The sequence below is a fragment of the Hyla sarda genome, chromosome 10, assembly GCF_029499605.1.
Source record: "Hyla sarda isolate aHylSar1 chromosome 10, aHylSar1.hap1, whole genome shotgun sequence".
In the NCBI taxonomy this organism is placed as follows: Eukaryota; Metazoa; Chordata; class Amphibia; order Anura; family Hylidae; genus Hyla; species Hyla sarda.
Window position 1 is genome coordinate 134,397,940 of NC_079198.1, and position 25,843 is coordinate 134,423,782.

Genomic DNA, 25,843 nt, shown 5'->3' on the forward strand with positions numbered 1-25,843 from the left:
TCCAAGTTAAAACTCCTAATAAAAACGTAACATCCACCGCTGCGGTCTACATAACTTTACATTAGGAAATAAGCGCAAACGGACGCACGTTGGGAGACATCAATCTGTGGTCCTTTAATGCAGGGAGATTTACTATTGGAAAGTGAAGATATTTTAGAATTCTCTTCTGGTCCCCTCTTCACCAGCACCGCTCCTCTGCCAAGTGATGTCATTTCTAAAATATTTACATTCGTGTAAATCGTAGCCGTAGATATTTGGGATAAGACATTCTGAGCGTTCTGCGGATTGGCAATAAGGTTGTATACAGACAGAATATTGTGGGACATTGGGGGCTCATTCATAAGGAAGATTTTTTTAAATAAAAAATAAAAATGAAATAAATAATAATAAAAACTATGGAATAATTACCTGATAGTGGTGGGGTCCAACTGGTGGGACCCCGCGACCTACTGCACATCGCTTTAGCTCTACTCCTGCATGCAGTGGGGTCGGCACATACTCTTCATGTATCTCTATGGAAGAGACGGAAATACCCAAGTACAGAGCTCTCCCGTAGAGATACATGGAGGGTGAGTGCCGATCCCGCTACGTGCCGGAGGAGAGCCATAGCGCCGTGCAGTAGGACCCCTGTGATCAACTACTTATGCCCTATCCAGTTAGTGCAAATTTCTCCCTATCCACAGGATAGGAGACAAGTGTTTTATCTCATGAGGGTCTGACCACTGGGACCCCTCATGATCTCTGACGGGGACCATCTCTTAACTCAGAGTGCTCCGGCCCTAACTTTCTGAGATTAACCCATTCAGCCAATCACCGGCCACAGCAGTGTCGTACCTCAGCCAGTTATTGGAGGATCAGACGTCACTCCCTAACCCAGTTCCTCTCAAAAAAGTGGGGGCCCGAGCACTTCGAGTTAAGAGATGGCCCAGGGGTCAAATCCTGCAGGAACATGTAGGAACTGAGTTCCTGCACTTTTTCCACAGCAGGAACACGGTTGCCATTAGCAGAAGTCCTGCAGGACCATCCCTTGGGTGGAAATCATGAGCGAGTTCCCTCACTTTTTTTTCCAAGACTTGACCCCTGGATGGGCCCCATTCTGGAGAACATGAGGGGTCTGAGCAGTCAGAACCCCTTGAGACTAAAAACTTATCTCCTATCCTGTTGATAAGGATAAGTTTTAATGACTGGACAACACCTTTAAAGGGGTACTCCGCTGCTCAGTGTTTGGAACAAACTGTTCCGAACGCCGGCCCCGATGCCGGGAGCTCGTGATGTCATAGCCCCGCCCCCTCATGATGTCACACCCCGCCCCCTCAATGCAAGTCTATGGGAGGGGGCGTGACGGCTGTCACGCCCCCTCCCATAGACTTGCATTGAGCGGGCGGGATGTGATGTCATGAGTAGCGAGGCTATGACTTCACGAGCTCCCGGGGCCGGCTCCAGCGTTCGCAACAGTTTGTTCCAAACGCTGAGCAGCGGAGTACCCCTTTAAACCTTTTTACCCTGATACAATTTCAATGCCTTTAGTACATAAACCCATATACATAAAAACCAGCATGATCCAGAATGATAGAAGTCAATGGTAAATGGATTATGTCGTAATCGCAGCTTCAATACAGATCGCAATTGGTTAAAGTAAACAAAGTAAATAAGTCATTTCCTACCTTTCGTAGACTGTCGTCTTGTGAAGTTATTTCTGAATCAGGTAACATTTGCTAAAGAAGAAAAAGAAAAATTTTTTAGTCTAAAAATTCTACATAAATTATAAGTGTTACATTAAAAAGGGCAGAAATGATATTAAAATAAATAAAACAATAATTATAATGAAAGTCCTTGGTTATTTTGATTATTTTCGGAGACTTTAGGCCAATGAGTCAGTTTTCTCTGACACTTGGGGTGAGTGCTTCTCGGTGACAACAAATAATATTTCGGTTGTAGATTTATTTCGTGGCAGGACTGTCAGCATATTTGTGATTTCTAATCCATTTAATGGATACATTGATTTGGCCGCTGGATCTTGACGCGTATTCATTTGGTCGATGTTGTTTAGTGTTATGTATCTAAATTCAATATCTGCTACTTTGTGCTTAATTAAAGATTAGGGAAGGTAAGTAATTTTATTTAGTGTTTATATTTATAAGATTTACTATATATACAAAACTTTATCATTTATAGTGTTCCCCTTTACCACCTCATCGTTTGGAGACCATCAATTGTAATGTACAATATACTTCTGTTTGATGGGACAAAAAAAAGATCTAGACTGATCCTACAATAGCATCCTTTATTATACTTCAAAGCTGCACTCACTATTCTGCTGGTGAGGTCACTGTGTACATACATTACATTACTTATCCTGTACTGATCCTGAGTTATATCCTGTATTATACTCCAGAGCTGTACTCACTATTCTGCTGGTGAGGTCACTGTGTACATACATTACATTACTTATCCTGTACTCATCCTGAGTTATATCCTGTATTATACTCCAGAGCTGCACTCACTATTCTGCTGGTGAGGTCACTGTGTACATACATTACATTACTTATCCTGTACTGATCCTGAGTTATATCCTGTATTATACTCCAGAGCTGTACTCACTATTCTGCTGGTGAGGTCACTGTGTACATACATTACATTACTTATCCTGTACTGAACCTGAGTTATATCCGGTATTATACTCCAGAGCTGTACTCACTATTCTGCTGGTGAGGTCACTGTGTACATACATTAGATTACTTATACTGTACTGATCCTGAGTTATATCCTGTATTATACTCCAGAGCTGTACTCACTATTCTTCTGGTGAGGTCACTGTGTACATACATTACATTACTTATCCTGTACTGATCCTGAGTTATATCCTGTATTATACTCCAGAGCTGTACTCACTATTCTGCTGGTGAGATCACTGTGTACATACATTACATTACTTATCCTGTACTGATCCTGAGTTATATCCTGTATTATACCCAGAGATGTACTCACTATTCTGCTGGTGAGGTCACTGTGTACATACATTAGATTACTTATACTGTACTGATCCTGAGTTATATCCTGTATTATACTCCAGAGCTGTACTCACTATTCTGCTGGTGAGATCACTGTGTACATACATTACATTACTTATCCTGTACTGATCCTGAGTTATATCCTGTATTATACTCCAGAGCTGCACTCACTATTCTGCTGGTGAGGTCACTGTGTACATACATTACATTACTTATCCTGTACTCATCCTGAGTTATATCCTGTATTATACTCCAGAGCTGCACTCACTATTCTGCTGGTGAGGTCACTGTGTACATACATTACATTACTTATCCTGTACTGATCCTGAGTTATATCCTGTATTATACTCCAGAGCTGTACTCACTATTCTGCTGGTGAGGTCACTGTGTACATACATTACATTACTTATCCTGTACTGAACCTGAGTTATATCCGGTATTATACTCCAGAGCTGTACTCACTATTCTGCTGGTGAGGTCACTGTGTACATACATTAGATTACTTATACTGTACTGATCCTGAGTTATATCCTGTATTATACTCCAGAGCTGTACTCACTATTCTGCTGGTGAGATCACTGTGTACATACATTACATTACTTATCCTGTACTGATCCTGAGTTATATCCTGTATTATACCCTAGAGCTGTACTCACTATTCTGCTGGTGAGGTCACTGTGTACATACATTACATTACTTATCCTGTACTGATCCTGAGATATATCCTCTATTATACTCCAGAGCTGTACTCACTATTCTGCTGGTGGGGTCATTGTGTACATACCTTACTTATCCTGTACTGATCCTAAGTTATATCCTGTATTATTCTCCAGAGCTGTACTCACTATTCTGCTGGTGAGGTCACTGTGTACATACATTACATTACTTATCCTGTACTGATCCTGAGTTATATCCTGTATTATACCCCAGAGCTGTACTCACTATTCTGCTGTTGAGGTCACTGTGTACATACATTACATTACTTATCCTGTACTGATCCTGAGTTATATCCTGTATTATACTCCAGAGCTGTACTCACTATTCTGCTGGTGAGGTCACTGTGTATATACATTACATTACTGATCCTGTACTGATCCTGAGTTATATCTTGTATTATACTCCAGAGCTGTACTCACTATTCTGCTGGTGAGGTCACTGTGTACATACATTACATTACTTATCCTGTATTGATCCTGAGTTATATCCTGTATTATACTCCAGAGCTGTACTCACTATTCTGCTGGTGAGGTCACTGTGTACATACATTACATTACTCATCCTGTACTGATGCTGAGTTATATCCTGTATTATACTCCAGAGCTGTACTCACTATTCTTCTGGTGAGGTCACTGTGTACATACATTACATTACTTATCCTGTACTGACCCTGAGTTATATCCTGTATTATACTCCAGAGCTGTACTCACTATTCTGCTGGTGAGGTCACTGTGTACATACATTACATTACTTATCCTGTACTGATCCTGAGTTATATCCTGTATTATACTCCAGAGCTGTACTCACTATTCTGCTGGTGAGGTCACTGTGTACATACATTACATTACTTATCCTGTACTGATCCTGAGTTATATATCAGACAGGAGGCTCATATCTTGCATTAAACCTTTCTTTTTAATGCCCATAGCAGAAAATTACAGAGAATTTACTTCATAACATTAGAAAATTTTATTAAAACTACAACTCCCAGCAGCCCCTGGAATCCCCTCCCTGGGGCGGAGACCCTATATAAGGGGCTGGCTGGATCTCCTCTCCCTCTTTCTTTCTGCTCATGGCAGCTAGTTAAGTATAACAATTTTTATCTTCATTGTTTTTCATATAGAGATTTCCTTTATTGTTCTTTCATTGTACCAGGTTACTGGTGTGTGGGGACCCTTTCAAGTGTCCCTATTTCTCCAGTTGTCCTGGTTTTGTTTTTTCCAACTCATTCTATATATTTCTATATACTACATGTTTATATATATACTGTCCTATATTTTCTATTAATTGTTTTCAGTGTTATTATTATCTTCCTTTTCAGTCTCTACATTTCTCCTTTGTGTTTTTCACTATTCCCGGTTCTGTTACTCCGGGTCCTCTCTCCTGTCAGGCGCCATTTTACCCTACTTTCGCGCCGTCTTCTTCGGCTTATTTTCGCCGCTCTCGTCCTTTTCGCGGGCTCTGCAACGTTCGGGGGGGCGTGTCCGAGTGACGCGTCCCTTGCGACGCGCCTCCACTGAGTCCGCGCGTCCTATCACAGAAGTTCTAGCCGTAGTCTCGCGAGACTACGGCTGTGAGCTCTGCTTACTGGGATCCTCCTCCTCTCACCATCGCCAGTGTTGTGCGAGCGGTGAGAGGAGCGCCAGCATTTAGGTATTGATCCCAGTGAGTTATCTAAGTTAGTTTATTGCGTCAGTTAGGCTACTTGTAGCTTCCCCTTATTCATACTGACATCTATAGGATGGCTGGAGATAATTCTACTCCATTTTCTACCCATGTTAATGAGGCTATTGATATTGAAGCCTCCCAAATTATGTCCGCTTCCCAGATTCAGGACTTGATTACTAAGTCCATTCAGGCAGCTCTGGCTGCTAATGTACGTTCTGACCCCTCTTTGCCCTCTACCTCTACTGAGCCAGTTAAGGGTAAAGTGACACAAAAACGTAAACATGTGAACGTACACTACGACTCCCCGGCAGGGGAAGTTTATAATGTGCCCCAGGCAGGACCCGAACCGGCCTGCCGCACCCCGCATCTCAGTGACCTCCCTCGACCCTTGTGCCCCAAGGAGAATATTAAAAAAGGGCTGAAGTCCGCCAGGCGTATAAAACCGGACTCATACAACACATCTAACGATGAGTCATCTGGCGAGTCGGACACGGCTCAAGCCACGGACTCTGACTCTGATAATGAAGATGCGGGGTTTCAGGCTGACTGTCATGATGCCGAACCTGAAGTGTCCAATGAGGCGATTTTAGACGCTCAGGGACAACCACTCTTCAATCCTGATGAGATCATACATCCTCGCTCAGGTGACTGGGCGCCGCTACCACACGTAGCTCAATACATAGAGCATTGGACTAGACGGTCACTAGACCGCACAAATAGAAACAAACTCAGGGCGGAATGCCCTAGGCCCTATGTGGCCAAGAAGGTGGCGGTCACCCCAGAGATAGACCCGGTCCTCCTTAAGTACCTGACCCGGGCTGGCAAATATTCCAAGAAGGGCATTGAACGGTCCTTCAAATTAATACAGGATCGCATACTAGATCTGCTTGGACCGCTCACAAAGATTCTTAATTTATCTGAACAAGCAGCCTCAGCTGACCAACCGGTAGACTTGTCACAACTTAGAGGTTGGGCCCAGCGCGCGATATGCATGCTAGGCAGCGCAAACACGGCGTGCTCTACCGAACGTCGCCGTTCGATTTTAATGAAGCTGGAACCTCAGCTCAGTCATTTAGCGGAGAATGAGCCCGGACCCTCCGCTGAAGGTCTCCTCTTCGGAGAAGATCTCATTAAGAATATTAATAAGGTGGTCAGCCTATTTTCCAGTCTAGATAAGGCGCAGACCTCACTAAAGAAAACGGGCCAAACTACCAAGGTTTTTGGCAAGGCCGGTAGAGGCAGAGGCCGATCTGCCGGCCGCTCAATCCCCTATAGGCCCTATGTTAGAGCTGCGCACCAACAGTTTGCTCCCGCTCAACAACAGTACACGATGCCTGTGGCCCAGCCGGCCCCTTTCTTTCCCCCTCGAGGACGCCCCTGGAGAGGACGTGGAGGCCGCGGATATCCTAGGTCTCGTCCACCGACCGGTGAGTACACACACAATTTCCATTCCACACACAACGGTGGGGGGCAGACTGATGTATTTTTCCCACGTCTGGTCCATGATTACGGCAGACGTGTGGATTCTCAATACGGTAGCAGGCTACCAGATGGAGTTCCAATCTCTCCCCGTACTGAATTATATTCCTCCACCCATTCAGTTTTCAGCTCAAAACATAGTACTCATAGACAACGAGCTCCGAGAGCTCCTGTCCAAACAGGCGGTGATAGAGGTAAACCCCTTGTCCCCCGGTTTTGTAAGCAACCTCTTCTTGGTAAAGAAGAAGGATGGCGGTTATCGCCCGGTGATAAATCTAAGAGATTTAAACCAACACGTGATATATCGACACTTCAAGATGGAGGGTATCCATCTGTTACGCGACCTTCTCTGGCCAGGAGACTGGTTGGTGAAGATCGACTTAAAAGACGCATATCTTACCGTTCCTATTCACCACTCGTCCCAACCGTTTCTTCGGTTTCTATGGAGGGAACGAATGTGGCAATTCACCTGCCTGCCATTCGGATTATCATCAGCCCCTTGGTGTTTCACCAAGTTACTGAAACCGGTGGTAGCCGCGCTCCGGAGCAGGGGGGTACGGCTTATCATCTATCTGGACGATCTACTGATCATGGCATGTTCCAGAACGCAGGCCCTGTTACACAAACAATGGGCGGTTTCTCTGATGGAGGACTTAGGATTCCTCATCAACCACAAGAAATCTGTGCTGACTCCCTCACAAGAACTGGAATTCCTAGGCTTCCTAGTGGATACCAAACGTGCCGTTCTGATGCTACCTACCTCCAAATTAGCTCTGATTCGGAAGGAAATCAGAAAGACTTTGCGCAGGGGTCGAGTATCCCTGAGGATGATTGCACGCATAGTCGGCCTATTATCAGCCTCGATTCAAGCCATCTTCCCGGCCCCACTTCATTATCGGGCCCTTCAACGACTCAAGAACCTTCACATACGCCAGGGTCTCCGTTATGCAGACGAAGTTACCCTTTGCCCGGAGGCAGTGGAGGAATTACACTGGTGGCTGCGCCATGCCGTCGAATGGAACGGCAAGACTATATTCAATTCCTGCCCGGACATCATAATAGAGTCCGATGCGAGCCGCCAAGGCTGGGGGGCTCGTTGCGGGCACAATACCACAGGAGGGAGATGGTCCGTAGAGGAGTCTCTCCTCCACATCAATGCCCTGGAACTCTTGGCAGCGTTCTTCGCTATCAAGAGTTTTCTCCCTCACAATACCAATTGTTGCGTTCTTTTACGCATGGACAATGTGGCTGCGGTTCAATATGTCAACCGCCTTGGGGGGACGAGGTCCAGGGTACTGGCAGACATCGCATCCGAATTCTGGCACTTCTGCTTGTCCCGGGACATCATTCCTATTGCGGAATATCTTCCTGGTGTGTCCAACACAGTGGCAGACTGGAATTCTCGTTATTTGAGGGATTCCAGCGATTGGACATTAGACCGTTCTATTTTTCGGGCTTTGTGGAATCTTTGGGGTCCCTTACACACGGACCTCTTCGCATCTCGCCTCAATCGACAACTGCCTCACTTCTACAGCTGGAGGCCGGACCCGGAAGCATCCGCAGTGGACGCATTCCGCCAGATCTGGTCACGGGGTACACACTATGCGTTCCCCCCATTCAATACGATCTCCAGATTCCTTCTCCAAGTACTGAATCAGAAGGCGACGGTAGTGTTGATCACCCCTTGGTGGCCGACACAACCGTGGTTTCCCCTTCTCCTAGGGATGACAATCGACTTTCCTCGACTGATTCCCCAGTCACCTCACCTTCTCATGAACCCTATCATGGGTCCTCATCCGTTGATTTTGGAGGGCAACCTTCCACTCCTTGCGTGGTTGGTTTCGGGATCCCGGACAACGGTAGCGACCTTTCACAGTCGGCTAGAGACCTCCTTGCCTTGGCCTGGGCCCCAGGGACTAGATCGGCATATCGATCGGCCTGGGCTTTGTGGGTTCGTTGGTGTGATCAACGGCAAGTTGATGCCGTTCAAGCACCTGTTTCAGTGATAGTGAACTACCTTGCGGACTCTTTTGAGTCTGGGAAATCGTATAGTTCACTCAACGTGTACAGATCCGCCATATCGGCATACCATTGCCCGGTGGACGCATTACCAGTTGGCAAACATCCTTGGTATGTAGGCTCTTAAGGGGAGTAAAATATAAGCGTCCTCCCCGTCCTAGATACCAGTCTACTTGGGATGTCTCCCGGGTGTTAGAACTCTTTTCCTCCTGGGCGGATAATAATGCTCTCACCTTAAAATTTTTATCCCTAAAAATTACTACCCTTTTATGTTTAGTGTCTATTAAACGGGTGTCGGATGTTAAAGCGTTGGATATCTCCAGACGACAGTTTTCGCCGGAAGGAGTACGTTTTTCTGTGGTTCGCAGAACCAAGACAGGACTTCACTCCGTCTTCTATCCCTTTTTTCCGGATCACCCGCGCCTGTGCGTAGTACGCTGTTTACAAACATATGAGGTACGGACCACGCCTCTGCGATCCGAGTCTCACAATCAATTATTGTTATCGTATGTCAAACCTCATCTTCCGGTATCCTCGGCTACCTTGGCCAGGTGGGTCAGATCAGTCATGGAAATGGCTGGGATTGACATTTCTCTCTTTGGTGCCCACTCTTCTAGAGGAGCTATGGCCACCAAAGTGATTACTTCAGGAGGTTCGCTTTCGGACCTTTTGTTGGCCGCCGATTGGTCGTCCGAGACGACTTTTCGGCAGTTTTATTTTAGGCCACAAGAACACGTTTCTGCATCTGTACTATGACATGTCTGTTCTTCTGTCTTTAGCTTTAAAATTGCAAGATATGAGCCTCCTGTCTGATATATAAATCGAGATTTTCCTAGCTAACGTGACGGAAAATATAAGTTATATGAAGACAGGAGGCGAGTATCTTCCCTCCCGACCCCACCCTGTCATGGTGTTCCTTTCTCGTTTCAGGATATTGAAGAACGGGACTTCCTTCTACACAGAAGAATCTGAGGAGACCCTGAGTTACAGTGGTTATGCTTTTCTGTTCCAGTTCGAACACAGTTCACGGAGGCCCAGTTGGCCCTGACGACCAGGTTCCAGTTGAAACACAGTTGCTGGGGGCCCAGTTGGCCCTGTCGTCTAGTTCCGGAGATGGAGTTCGTTTGCCGTCGGAGTGTATCCGGGGTATCAAGATGTCGTGCGCTGTTCCGAAGTTCGCACGAAAGAAAGAGGAAGAGGAGATCCAGCCAGCCCCTTATATAGGGTCTCCGCCCCAGGGAGGGGATTCCAGGGGCTGCTGGGAGTTGTAGTTTTAATAAAATTTTCTAATGTTATGAAGTAAATTCTCTGTAATTTTCTGCTATGGGCATTAAAAAGAAAGGTTTAATGCAAGATACTCGCCTCCTGTCTTCATATAACTTATATTTTCCGTCACGTTAGCTAGGAAAATCTCGATTTATATCCTGCATTATATTCCAGAGCTGTACTTACTATTCTGCTGGTGAGGTCACTGTGTACATACATTACATTACTTATCCTGTACTGATCCTGAGTTATATCCTGTATTATACTCCAGAGCTGTACTCACTATTCTGCTGGTGAGGTCACTGTGTACATACATTATATTACTTAATCTGTACTGATCCGGAGTTATATCCTGTATTATACCCCAGAGCTGTACTCACTATTCTGCTGGTTGAGCCAAAGTGGCAGAAATCTATGCAGGAATTCTCTTTTTTCATATGATCTGCATTGTCTTCAAACAATTGGTCGAAAGGTTACACCAAAGAGTTAGAAAGGAAACTACTACTAGATCTTTAAATGGCAAACCCCAGCCCTATTGTGAGGGTTTCGTTCTGGTCGGTGCCCCCCTATATGCACCACTGTAGGGTGATGAGAGACGATATGACGGTAACACCATGTGACTCTCATAGGAAACAGTTTATACGTTACATTCTTCAGCTGTAGTGGAGTTGACTTTGATTATGTTACAGATGTGGACGCCTCCATTTACAGGGTAACGTTATCCTTCTTCTTTACTCCTCTAGATAAACTGTCCATGATACAAAGAGCTGTGAGATTCGGCCGTCTGAGCCGCATTTTTCGGGCATCACATTTTTAGGACGCGGGAGGGAAAACAAAATAAACTCTTCTCTTTTTTCTTAATTTTCAGCCCCCTAAGAAAGCTTTTACACTGTTTATACGATGTTCGCGCACATTTCTAAACACTTCCCAGCGTATACATTGTTTGGGAGCTTCATGTGTTTTAACTTAAAATCTGCTCCATGCCTAAAAGCTCCACGCTCGCCAGTCCGAAAACCTGCAGCTTGCTCTGGTCTACAATGACATTTTAATAAAAATGTTATCCTATGTTACTAGAAAGTGCATATAAAAGATATTAAATATCCGTTTTATAAAATATATACTGATAAAGAGTCGTACGATGGGGACGGAGCCGGAGGGTCTCACTGAAGGACTAACATTCCACTGCTAAAAGTTACTTATCTATGTATAGATGTGTTACAGCATCCCCTCCAAATGTCTAGAGATGTATTTAGATGAAATGGGTCCACATGTTACTTATATGTCAACTAAAAATACAGTAGGTACATCTCCTGATCGTCTTATTCTGGGGCTGCAGAGGTTTCCCGGGACTTTTAAACATCCTGCCAACAGGTAGGTGCAAGAATAGTTAGTGTAGGTTACGGAATATGGGGACGGGATATGAAGTTGGGTTGTGAAGATAAGATATGAAAACAAGCTATGAGGATGAGATATGAGGACGAGATGTGAGGACGGGATATGAGGACAGGATATGAGGACGAGATGTGAGGACGGGATATGAGGACAGGATTTGAGGACGAGATATGAGGTGGGGATATGAGGACAGTATATGAGGTCTGGATATGAGGTCAAGATAGGACGGGATAGGAGGACAGAATATGAGGACAGGATATGAGGACAGGATATGAGGAAAGGATATGAGGAGGAGATATGAAGACAGGCTATGAGGACGGGATATGAGGAAGAGATATGAGGATGAGATATGAGGACGAGATATGAGGACGAGATGTGAGGACGGGATATGAGGACGGGATATGAGGACGAGATGTGAGGACGGGATATGAGGACAGGATATGAGGACGAGATATGAGGTCAAGATAGGACGGGATAGGAGGACAGAATATGAGGATGGGATATATGAGGAGAGGATATGAAGACAGGATATGAGGACGAGATATGAGGACGGGATATGAGGACAGGATATGAGGATGGGATATAAGGATGGGATATGAGGACGGAATATGAGGACGAGATATGAGGATGAGATATGAGGATGAGATATGAGGATGGGATATGAGGACGGGATATGTGAGGATGAAATATAAGTATGGGATATGAGGACATGATATGAGGACAGTATATGAGGATGGGATATGAGGACGGGATATGAGGACGGGATATGAGGACGGGATATGAGGATGGGAAATAAGCATTGGATATGATGTTGGGATATGAAGACAGGATATGAGGACAAGATAAGAGGATCCTGCTGGTTTCCCCCCTGTGACCCTCAGAATGGTACGCTGATTTGTTTTGAATGGAGTGGCTCAGTTATCTCCGATAATTGGAGTCATAGACAACCTGCGATCTCACACTGATCCCTTACCCTGTGGATTGGGCATAAGTTATTTTCGGTCAGAATACCGCTTTAAATTGCTCCATATTTATACCGAGAGGATGTCCATTTTGGAAGTTCCTTTTCCTCACTCCTAACCTGATCATAGAGCTACAACCCTCAGTGATACTGTCTCCTGTAGAGGAAACCCAGAAGAGAAAGTTTTTACTTTTTTCTGCAGCTTCTAATAAATTACATGCAGGACTGGTGCAGGAATTTGACTCCGCCCATTGGCCCGCCCTTTGACACACCCCATGCTGGCTGAGCGATTGGTTCATATACTGGTTATAACTGGTTATAACTTTCTTTGGGCAGGAAGATTGGCGCCCCCCCATCAAGAAGGCGCTCTAGGCAGCTGCCTATGGTATGTATATAATGTCGGGTCCTCCAAAGGTAGAGACACTCTTGGCAGACCTTGAAGTCAATAGACGAAGGTGTCGAACGGGACACCCCCTCTACTTACTCAGACATCACTAATACAGTACAGTGGTCCCTCAAGTTACAATACTAATTGGTTCCAGGATGACCATTGTATGTTGAAACTATTGTATGTTGATACCATAACTCTATGGAAACCTGGTAATTGGTTCTGAAGCCACCAAAATGTCATCCAAAAATAGGAAAAAGTGAGGATTAAAGAAAAATAAGTAGATAACTAATAGAGATAAAGCAAATCCTTATATATAAAAGTAAGAAAGAGCTTCTGGGAGCTGTAAATCACTGTCTTATTTAGTGTTTCCCTACCAGGGTGGCTCCAGCTGTTGGAAAACTACAACTCCCAGCATGCTGAGAGTTGTAGTTTTGCAACAGCTGGAGGCATCCTCGTTGAGAAACACTGGTCTATGTAGAGGACAGGAGCTTCTTCAGGGTCCGGTACAGTACACGCAATGTCCTAATAAAGAAAAATGGAGTCGCCCTTACTTGGTATCCAAAGGAGAAGCTAACCGTGGCATGGGTTAAAAATAGTACAGAACATGTAATACCTCCCTGTACTGTAGGGGGCGCTACCAGACACCAGTCAATGCATACACTTCACTAATACAGGTAAAGACTACAGAACGTGTAATACCTCCCTGTACTGTAGGGGGCGCTACCAGACACCAGTCACTGCATACACTTCAGTAATACAGGTAAAGAGTACAGAACATGTAATACCTCCCTGTACTGTAGGGGGCGCTACCAGACACCAGTCACTGCATACACTTCAGTAATACAGTTAGAGTACAGAACATGTAATACCTCCCTGTACTGTAGGGGATGCTACCATACAGCCAGTCAGTGCATACACTTCAGTAATACAGGTAAAGAGTACAGAACATGTAATACCTCCCTGTACTGTAGGGGGCGCTACCAGACACCAGTCAGTGCATACACTTCAGTAATAGAGGTAAAGAGTACAGAACATGTAATACCTCCCTGTACTGTAGGGGGCACTACCAGACAGCCAGTCAGTGCATACACTTCAGTAATACAGGTAAAGAGTACAGAACATGTAATACCTCCCTGTACTGTAGGGGGCGCTACCAGACACCAGTCAGTTCATACACTTCAGTAATACAGGTAAAGAGTACAGAACATGTAATACCTCCCTGTACTGTAGGGGGCGCTACCAGACACCAGTCAGTGCATACACTTCAGTAATACAGGTAAAGAGTACAGAACATGTAATACCTCCCTGTACTGTAGGGGGCGCTACAAGACACCAGTCAGTGCATACACTTCAGTAATACAGGTAAAGAATACAGAACATGTAATACCTCCCTGTACTGTAGGGGCGCTACCATACAGCCAGTCAGTGCATACACTTCAGTAATACAGGGGTTTTACCAGTGAACGACCATTCTGATTGGTCGGTTCTTCCAGCCATTGACACGTTTCGCAGATTCCATAGCATTGTATGTTGAGTCTGGTTTCAAGTTACAATGGTCCAGAAAAGACCATTGTATGTTGAAACTATTGTATGTTGAGGCCATTGTAAGTTGAGGGATCACTGTATTCGAAAATGGGTTTTGCAAACCGGACGATCCCACAAGATAATGCGAGAAACTTTTCCTAAAAACACAGGACGAACCTGAGACTCGCGCCTCGATTTGGCTATTTTCCCTCTTCACTACTTAAAGGGGTACTCCGGTGAAAAACTTTTTTTTTTTAATCAACTGATGCCAGAAAGTTAAACAGATTTGTAAATGACTTCTATTAAAAAACCTTAATCCTTCCTGTACTTATTAGCTGCTGAATACTACAGAGGAAATTATTTTCTTTTTGGAACGCAGAGCTCTTTGTTGACATCATGAGCACAGTGCTCTCTGCTGACATCTCTGTCCATTTTAGGAACTGTCCAGAGCAGCATATGTTTGCTAGGGGGATTTTCTTCTACTCTGGACTGTTCTTAAAATGGACAGAGATGTCAGCAGAGAGCACTGTGCTCGTGATGTCAGCAGAGAGCTCTGTGTTTCAAACGGAAAAGAATTTCCACTGTAGTATTCAGCAGCTAATAAGTACTGGAAGGATTAAGATTTTTTAATAGAAATAATTTACAAATCTGTTTAACTGTTGGCACCAGTTGATTTAAAAAAAATAAAAAATAAAAAAGTTTTTCACCGGAATACCCCTTTAAGTCTTGGCTTTCATATTGATGTGAAAGAATAGTGAATCCCTCACGAGCCCTTCCTATGACCTTTCTTTCCACAAGCAGCTTATGCTGAGCAAGTTTTAGTGTTTCGGAAAGAAAAGAACTTGCTCTCTGTCCCATTCAGTACAAGGACCCCCCCCCCCCCCCCTTCAATCCCCCCCCTTCAATCCCCCCCCCCCCCCTCTAGTTGGAACCTTACAGCAGTTTTCATTGTTGTCAGTGACAAAATATAGCAGAAGCTTTTCAGGGAGTCAGTGTATAAAATTACAGCACCTTCTCTTTTATCTCCCCGGGTCATTACCATAATCATTGTGTAATATGGTGTCAGGTGGGGTCAGAGGAGGAGGACGCGCCGGGGGAGGATTCGCTGTAGATTATATCGTCCCGTACAGTGGGATTATTCATGCTACTGGAAAGTAAGGGCCTGACAATAAATGGCCATCGCCTCATTGGGTTGGATTTTCTAGAATGGTGACAGCTTTGTGGTTATAGGTGTCATCAGGCAATACCAGGGTGACGGATATCGCGGCCAAAATAGCAACGGATTGGAGTCCAATTGTGGTGTCCCGGTACAGTATTGCATACAGTACCTAGTGTAGAGTCCCCAAAGTCAGAGTAACTACGTTCAGGTAGGGTTCCTCAGGTGGGACAGCCCCTAGTCGCCTCTCCTAAAGTTTATCTTTAATAATGATAAATGTATATATTTAATAATTCTATCTATATTGTATAGAAATGTACAGTACTTACCTTGTTCAGCGTGGCAGGACCTTCTGTCATGTGACCATGCTAGTAACCTCTATGGTATGTTGGAGGACCTTAGGAGGTCCTTGGGTCACGTGTTACCCACAAATCTCTGTAATGGTGATTGACAGAAGTATTGGACCAATTAGCATTAGTCCAGCCTCTGCCCATATAAGGGAGCTGCGTCCAAGTGTCGCTCTCTTTGGTTGCTCCTCTAGTGGATGCCGGACTAACAGGACGGTGCTACGCAACTTTCAAAGACTCGCTAGGCCTCAAAAACCTGCCGGCCTCAGTGGAACCAAAAATCGTGAGTTCAAATCTAATTCCTGTTAATACTAGCGTGACTACTGGACTGCAACTAATCCCCTAAATCCAGTGGAACAACGCACAGTACTAAAAGACTCTAAATGATAAAGCCCCAACCATTGTCAATCTCCAAAGGAAGCTGTTGTTATGCTAAGAGACTGTTATGTTAATGACGTATGCAGAAAATCTTCAGTAAAAATGAACGCAGTTTACAGAAGCTTTCCGGTTGAGGACAATCTATTATTATCTACCTCAAACCTATTATCATTTACCTCCCTATCTTTCCTGGGAAGGGTGGCGGTAGGAAAAGCTTTATTGAGGAGCCCTCACCCTGGCGTCACGAATAGCAAGGGTTAACAAGCACCCTTTAATTACCGCACAGCTACACTCCCCATACCCTACATCCCCCAGGCTATCACACAATGACCGAAAAGTAGAAGCCATTAGAAAGAAATGTATTGCTCCCACCTCCCTGCTATGAGCATCATCACTGAGCACATGGGTGATTATAAGAGGATAAGGTAAAGGTTCTTGTGTATGTTTTGTGATTACCTGCTTCAGCTGATGTGGCAGGCATGAGATTTTCAGCCATACTGATTGCATCTCCACCACTTAAAGGGGTACTCCGCCCCTAGACATGTTATTCCCTATGTAAAAGATGTCTGATCTAGTGTTGAGCACAAATGTTCGTAATGCAGATTCTTATTGCAAATTTTGGCGCTTTTTGCGAATATTTAGAATATAGTGCTATATAGGCGTAATAACGAATATTTTATTATTATAATTTTTTTCACATGCAAATTTTTTTATGTGAATTTTCAAGACGAATTTTCGTCTGGAAAAAAAAGTGAACGAACATAGCGAATATGCGAATTTCGCAAACATAGGATGAATAATCGTCAATATATTAGTGAAATATCGCAAATTCGAATATGGCCCCTGTCGCTCATCACTAATGATGAGTGGCATAGGCCATATTCGAATTTGCGATATTTCGTGAATATATGGGCAAATATTCATCCTATATTTGTGAAATTCGCATATTCATACTTAAATTCGCATAGTGCGCATGCGCAATTATATCTTTCACCTAAAAGAAGGGAGGGATCAGTGTCCAGTCTGGAAGTGTCGATATTCACCTAAATATTCGCATAAAAATTTGCATAAAAAAAAACAAATGAAAATTCGTCATTACGAATATGTATCACTATATTTTAAATATTCGCAAAATCGCAAAAAGTGCCGATATTCGCGGTAAAAATTAGCATTTCGAATATTCGCGCTCAACACTACTCATCACTAGTCTGGTCGTGGTGCACCGAGCAAACTTCGCTCCGTGCCGGATGACTGGCGATGAGGGGCGGAGGCTCGTGCCCCGATTGTGATGTCACGGCCATGCCCCCTCAATGCAAGTCTATGGGAGGGGGCGTGACGCCCCTCCCATAGACTTGCATTGAGGGGGCATGGCCGTGACATCACGAGCGGGTATGACCGTGATGTCACGAGCCTCCGACGCAGAACCCAACGCTCTAAATAAACACCAGGTGCAGCAGTAAGATGAGCGCTGGGGACCTTCGCAATCAGACATCTTATCCCTTATCCTTTGGATAGGAGATAAGATGTCTAGGGGCGGAGTACCCCTTTAAATAATTTTCTAATGCAACCTAAATTTTTCATGAATCCTCTGGCTTTGCAGAGAGAGGCGGTGGAGTCTCTTCAGTGAACCCGATCATCAATCTAAGTTTCGCTCAGATGTGGGTTGAGGTCAGTATTTGCAGTATTGATGCGTTTTCTAATTCAAAGGGAATTTTTTGAGAAATATCGACATGGAGCAAAACTGATTTGACCTTTAATTACAATTGAGGTGTATAATTACTATGTATCCTGATCCCATAGAGATAGCAGCAGTATACAGATAGAGCTGGAGGAGAGGTGTACAACTACTACATATCCTGATTCCATAGAAATAGCAGCAGCAGTATACAGATAGAGCTGGAAGGGAGGTGTATAACTACTATACATCCTGATCCCATAGAGATAGCAGCAGTATACAGATAGAGGTGGAGGGTAGGTGTATAACTACTATTTATATCCTGAGCTCATAGAGATAGCAGCAGTATACAGATAGAGCTGGAGGAGAGGTGTACAACTACTACATATCCTGATTCCATAGAAATAGCAGCAGCAGTATACAGATAGAGCTGGAAGGGAGGTGTATAACTACTATACATCCTGATCCCATAGAGATAGCAGCAGTATACAGATAGAGGTGGAGGGTAGGTGTATAACTACTATTTATATCCTGATCTCATAGAGATAGCAGCAGCAGTATACAGATAGAGCTGGAGGAGAGGTGTATTACTGCTATATAACCTTATCCCATAGAGATAGCAGCAGCAGTATACAGATAGAGCTGAAGGGGAGTTGTGAAACTAATTTATATCCTGATCCCATAGAGATATGAGCAGCAGTTAAACAGATTTATAAATTACTTCTATATAGAAATCTTAATCCTTCCAGTAGTAATCAGCTGCTGTATGCTTCATAGGAAGTTGCATGGTTCTTTTCTGTCTGACCACAGTGCTCTCTGCTGACACCTCTGTCCATGTCAGGAACTGTCCAGAGCAGGAGCAAATCCCCATAGCAAATCTCTCCTGCTCTGGACAGTTTCTGACCTGGACAGAGGTGTCAGTAGAGAGCACTGTGGTCAGACAGAAAAGAACAACACTACTTCCTCTGTAGCATATAGCAGCTGATAAGTACTGTAAGGATTAAGATTTTTAAATAGAAGTAATTTACAAATCTGTTTAACTTTCTGGCACCAGATAATTTGAAACAAAATAGTTTTTCACCGGAGTACTCCTTTAAGCACAGTCCCTTTGTCAGGATCAGGCTGCTGATCACATGACTCAGTTACAGGAATGAAACACATGGATGCAGCTGTGCTGGAATAAAACAAATGATGCTGTATGACTAGTGATGGTGAATGTGCATGATATGGATAACCAAAACCTGGAGTGCTTCTTTAAAGGGGTACTTAACTCTTTAATCAACTGGTGCCAGAAAGTTAAACTGATTTGTAAATTACTTCTATTAAAAAAAATCTTAATCCTTCCAGTACTTATTAGCTGCTGAATACTGCAGAGGAAATGCTTTTCTTTTTGGAACACAGAGCTCTCTGCTGACATCGCGAGCACAGTGCTCTCTGCTGACATCACGAGCACAGTGCTCTCTGCTGACACCTCTGTCCATTTTAGGAACTATCCAGAGTAGGAGAAAATCCCCATAGCAAACATATGCTGCTCTGGACAGTTCCTAAAATGGACAGAGATGTCAGCAGAGAGCACAGTGCTCGTGATGTCAGCAGAGAACTCTGTGTTCCAAAAAGAAAATAATTTCCTCTGTAGTATTCAGCAGCTAATAAGTACAGGAAGGATTAAGATTTTTTAATAGAAGTAATTTACAAATCTGTTTAACTTTCTGGCACCAGTTGATTAAAAAAAATAAAAAATAAAAATAAAAAAGTTTTCCATCGGAGTACCCCTTTAATGTATACATTTAGCACAAATTAATGTGATGCATTGAAGTCATTTTTTTTCTAGAACCTTCCAATATTCTTATAATTTACAGTAGTTACTCCATATAGATACATCTGCAAAATGGTTTCACCTCGGCCTGTTACCAGAAAGGGTTAAGGGGAAGCACCTGCTGAGAAATCTTTAAGAACTATCTCTGGTATCTTTAGTGTTTAATGGGGTATAACTCTTTAAATACTCCGATTCACTGCACCGGTGACATTTATAAGGAATAAAGAAAGTTAAAAGCTCCCCGCAGAATGAAAACAAATCAGGGGCATCACGTGACTGCGGAGAACAAGGCGTCCTTCCCTTGTGCGCTAATCCTGGTGCGAGATAGACAAATATGGCGCGGTGACATGCGCTTGTGTCTTCCCACCTCACTATGTAAAGTTACACTTTTCACCTTCAGCTCCTGACACTCATTATACTGCGATGATTTATGGCGGCTCCTCCTCAGATCCTTCTCATACCTACAACTAGGGTCAACACCTTCCCTGCAAAAATAATAAAAAATACCGGCCATGCTCATTTGTAGAGATGAGCGAACTTACAGTGAATTCGATTCGTCACAAACTTCTCGGCTCGGCAGTTGATGACTTATCCTGCATGAATTAGTTCAGCTTTCCGGTGCTCCCGTGGGCTGGAAAAGGTGGATACATTCCTAGGAGACTCTTTCCTATGAATGTATCCACCTTTTCCAGCCCACCGGAGCACCGGAAAGCTGAACTCATTTATGCAGGATAAGTCATCAACTGCCGAGCCGAGAAGTTTGTGACGAATTGAATTTACTGTAAGTTCGCTCATCTCTACTCATTTGCATAATTAATTATATATGCGTGACATCACAGGATACTCATATTCGGACCCCTATAACTTTTATTATTTCTCCTTATATGGCCTGTATAAGGGTCAATTTTTGCGCCCCGATCTGTAGTTTTTAACAGTAACAGTTTTGTTTTGATGTGACTTTTTGCTTTTACTGCTGTTACTAACTACAACTCTCAGCATGCCCTGATACAGCCTGTGGCTCAGCAGCCGCCCCAAACGAAAACTACAACTCCCAGCATGTTGGACTGTATAGTAGTATTTAGTATAGATCAGTGTTTCCCAAGCCAGGGTGCCTCCAGCTGTTGCAATACTACAAGTCCCAGCATGTTGGATTATATAGTAGTATATAGTATAGGTCAGTGTTTCCCAACCAAGGGTGACTCCAGCTGTTGCAAAACTACAACTCCCAGCATGTTGACCTATATAGTAGTATATAGTATAGGTCAATGTTTCCCAACCAGGGGTGCCTCCAGCTGTTGCAAAACTACAACTCCCAGCATGTTGGACTGTATAGTAGTATATAGTATAGGTCAGTGTTTCCCAACCAGGGGTGCCTCCAGCTGTTGCAAAACTACAACTCCCAGCATGTTGGACTGTATAGTAGTATATAGTATAGGTCAGTGTTTCCCAACCAGGGGTGCCTCCAGCTGTTGCAAAACTACAACTCCCAGCATGTTGGACTGTATAGTAGTATTTAGTATAGATCAGTGTTTCCCAACCAGGGATGCCTCCAGCTGTTGCAAAACTACAACTCCCAGCATGTTGGACTTTATAGTAGTATATAGTATAGGTCAGTGTTTTCCAACAAGGAGTGCCTCCAGCTGTTGCAAAACTACAACTCCCAGCATGTTGGACTATATAGTAGTATATAGTATAGGTCAGTGTTTCCCAACCAAGGGCGCCTCCAGCTGTTGCAAAACTACAACCCCCAGCAAGTTGGACTGTATAGTAGTATGTAGTATAGATCAGTGTTTCCCAACCAGGGGTGCCTCCAGCTGTTGCAAAACTACAACTTCCAGCATGTTGGACTGTATAGTAGTATTTAGTATAGATGAGTGTTTCCCAACCAGGGATGCCTCCAGCTGTTGCAAAACTACAACTCCCAGCATGTTGGACTATATAGTAGTATATAGTATAGGTCAGTGTTTCCCAACCAGGATGCCTCCAGCTGTTGCAAAACTACAACTCCCAGCATGTTGGACTATATAGTAGTATATAGTATAGGTCAGTGTTTCAAACCAGGAATTCCTCCAGCTGTTGCAAAACTACAACTCCCAGCATGCCCGGACAGCCGTTGGCTGACCGGGCATGCTGGGAGTTGTAGTTTTGCAACAGCTGGAGTTGCTCTGGTTGGGAAACACTGGTATAAGTTATAGTGCAACATTCCAGGAGTTGGAGGCTTGGTTGGATAAAAACCGGCCATTGCAATACCGTCAGGGTGGCCAAAATACCGTCTGTGCCTGAAAAATACCGGCCAGGTGGCAACCCTACAAGTAACCATAGATAAGTGATCTTTCTTCGTCTAACATGGAAGACGGTGATGGTTTAGGTGGATCGGTCGCCCACGGCTTATGTGAAGTCAGGTGGAATCCTGCATCTACAATGAGATGGCCATCACGCCTCCTCCCATAGACTTGCATTGAGGGGTCGTGGCCGTGACATCATGAGCGGGGTGTGACCGTGACACCACAAGCCTCCTGCGCTGCACCCGACGCTCTAAACGAATGTCGGGTGCAGTAGAGAGATCGCAGGGGTCCCCAGCAGCGGGACCCCCGCGATCAGACATCTTATCCCCTATCCTTTGAATAGAGGATAAGATGTCCAGGGGCGGAGTACCCCTTTAAACAGTTAGAGTCCAACATTAACAATACTCCTCTCCCCCAACACATTAAAACACTTGGTGGCCCCACCTAAATTAAGCTCCTCAAACAGGACAATTCAGTTCTCTTGAATGAGGATCGAAAAATGCTTCAAAACCTAAAGAACAAGGTAAATTCCAGGAATTGAAAGCCAAGATTCCCCCTGAAGAAGATGGGAACCTTTAGAATGGGCATCAAAACCCGTACTTGTCTGTTTTGGTAAATACTTTCATTCCCCATGAAGTAAAGGGGTTGTCCAGAAAAATAAAAAAATGGCGGCCGATACTACACCCATAGCCATACAACATTGCCAATAATCCCAGCAACTCGGTTCGGGTTTTGGATATCACCAATCTTTTTGTCAAAGTGCTGTGACCTTCCACAGTCATCTCTAATTGGACAACGTCAAACTGCCAACTTGGTCCCCCCCCTCCCCCCCAGTTGATCATTTATTCATAGACTTCTAAGAGAAACAACAAAAGAAAAGAAACAATAGAATTGCTAGTTCATGAGAATTCCATCATGATAAACCCCCCCCGCCTTTATTTTTATTATTTTTTAATTTTCTACCTTGATATTGCTCTGTATTTTCTGCTCAGTCTCAGTCAGATTCACAGACTGGGAAGGGGGCGTTCCCCAGCAGGCGTGACATAATCTGAAGCCATACAGGGGAGAACTTCCTCCCTCACTCTGCTACACACAGCCCAGAGCAGTTCAGTGTGAGATGAGCTATGATTGGCTAAGGCTGCACACACACCCCTCAGCACTCCAGACTGCATTTCCTGATTTTGGTCTTCTGCCGGACCAGCAGGAGTCTAAAGTCTCTGCAAGAGATGGGGGGGGAAATGTGCTCTGGACAAGTAGGGAGACACCTAGTGGCAGCTTTTTTTAAACACGAATAAAACATAGAAAACTAAAAAAAAAAATGTAAACAAAGTACATTAAAAAGATTATTTATTCATTGCCCAATTTCAGGGGGTAAAAGTTTTCTTTGTGGTAGAAGGGATCACAATCTAGAATTCAGATCAAAGTTTGGAATCAAATTAATCTAGAATTCAGATCAAAGTTTGGAATCAAATTTTTCCACGGAAATTAATCTATTGAAACCATGGATTTTGCCGTAAGACAAACGTTACCTATAAGTTATCTATACCTAAGACTGAATCTCAGCAATAAGCAATTTCGATGGTGAAGTCCACAGCAGATCACTCTATAAAGTCTTCGGGAAGGATGTTGGCAAGGAGATAAAGATGAGCTTCCTAGTACAAGCCCAGAGGGCTCACCAGCTGTCCCGCTTTCCTCTCCGACTAACTGGAACCTGTCATGATGTGACAGCTCGGTGGGAATAAGTGACAAGACAATAAAGATCAGACCGAGACATCTGTATTATGGAGCCTACACCGAACATGTTCGGTCAATGGGTTGTCCATCATTTACTGTGGAGGGCGTCTGAAAATCACCTTTAAGAAGGAGCAGAAATTTCGACATTTTACTCTCTATCTCTATTTCTTTATCTACAGCAGAATTTATCCCGGTGATGTTTTTGGTTTTAGGTAAATGTTCCTTTTTAATGATTTTTTTTTTTTCTTTCAATATCCTGCTCCGCCGGGTTAACACTGATTCACCTAAATGAAAAGGAAATGAGGGAAAGATGTTTGGGCAGCTCGTAATGTGAGGCTCCCATTTTAGATCTAAAAGAACATTAAAAAGTCAAGGCCAGAAGTCAATGTGACAATGCATGGGAGAGTTACAGCAGAGGCAGAAGCTGCCGTCACACCCCGGGGAGGTCACAGAGAGGTAATGCCGCATGGTAAGGTCCTTCTGCAATACGCTCTCCCCTTGTGTCATCACCCATTGGAAGGATATTGTAACAAAGAAAGACCCAACCTGTTGCTTTCCAGTCCTTTCAAAACTCCCAGTATGCCCAGTGAACTAGGAACTGGTGAGTCATAGGCTGAGGACCATCCTCGTAAAAAGAAGCTTTAGTCATAGACACATGTACGGTGTTATATACTGCCATCCCTCACCACTAACCATCACATACTGTAAGTCTCCATAGGCCAGCTTGGTGGGCTCCTCAAAGGGATCATTACCCCCTAAGGCCAATGAGAAAGGTTTCTGTGGAATCTGCGGTGGTGCACGAGGTAAGGTAAAGCCACAGGTAGAAGAAAGATGATACCCGGCACTCACCAGTAATGCACAGTGAAGATTAGTGTTGAGCGCGAATATTCGAAATGCTAATTTTGACCATGAATATCGTCACTTGGCGATTTTGCGAATATTTAGAATAGAGTGATATATATTTGTAATGACGAATATTCATTTTTTTATACGAATTTATGCAAATATTTATGCATATATATATATGCGAATATCGGCACTTTCAGACTGGACACCCGATCTCTCCCTTCTTTTAGGTGAAAGATATAATTGCGCATGCGCACTATGCGAATTTCATTACTAATTTTCCCATGGAAAAAAAAGAGAACGGACATAGCGAATATGTGAATTTCATAAACACAGGACGAATATTCGTCCATGTATACGCGAAAGATCGCAAATTCAAAAATGGCCCCTGCCGCTCATCACTAGTGAAGATTTATTATGCCATAGTGTGGTACAAGGACGCGTTTTGGTGTGGGAGCCTTCCTTAGCTGTCTGCCGATAGGCAGACAGATGAGGAAGGCTCCCACGCCGAAACGCGTCCTTGTACCTCACTATGGCATAATAAATATTCACTGTGCATCACTGCTGAGTGCCGGGTATCATCTTTCTTCTACTTTTGATAAAGATTCTGGAATAGCTTATAATTTCTGGTCATCTTTCAAAGTTCTATACGAGGTCAAGCTTTGACTTTTGACAAGGAAGCTACCTCAGATAGGTGACACGAGAGAACAGGAGAGGAGCTGCTTTGCCTATTTTTTTCACAATAACATGTCTAGGAGCGGAGTACCCCTTTAACATGTCTTGCAAGTTGATAGGAGCTGTGATCCCCATTGGTTCATGGGACCTTGCCCTAATGCCTGAATAGTGATTGTGCCCCAGCCCAGTAGTTGGCATGAAGATATTTTCCACCATAGTGATGCTGAGTAGGTCCCCGATGTATCACTTCTCTGGCATGTTGCCGATATTGGCTGCCAGCAGTTGAAGTTGGCACACGTGGTGATCGGCATGCATAGTACCCGCAGGCTGCAGCCAGAGTTGCATAAGCAAATTTTGGCTACTTAATGGATAATACATCGAGATACTTCAGATTTTCGCAGAGTTTCTCTCTATTGCCTCCGTACTAGGTAAAACGACTTTGTTTCGGGAATAAAGTCTTTAGATGTGAAGTGTTAAATAAGAAGACGTACACAGGGAGTCGA

At 43.9% G+C, this 25,843-nt stretch overlaps 1 protein-coding gene across 3 annotated transcripts in view; it reads right to left on the reverse strand.

Moving 5' to 3' along the window:
* PRDM16 (PR/SET domain 16) overlaps positions 1 to 25,843 on the reverse strand; it is a 678,281-nt gene that overhangs the window by 353,654 nt on the left and 298,784 nt on the right. For all 3 annotated transcript variants that reach the window (XM_056544409.1, XM_056544408.1, XM_056544407.1), the window contains exon 3: positions 1,665 to 1,715. In XM_056544409.1, coding sequence (XP_056400384.1) covers positions 1,665 to 1,715 — 51 coding nt within the window. The remainder of the gene's footprint in view (positions 1 to 1,664; positions 1,716 to 25,843) is intronic.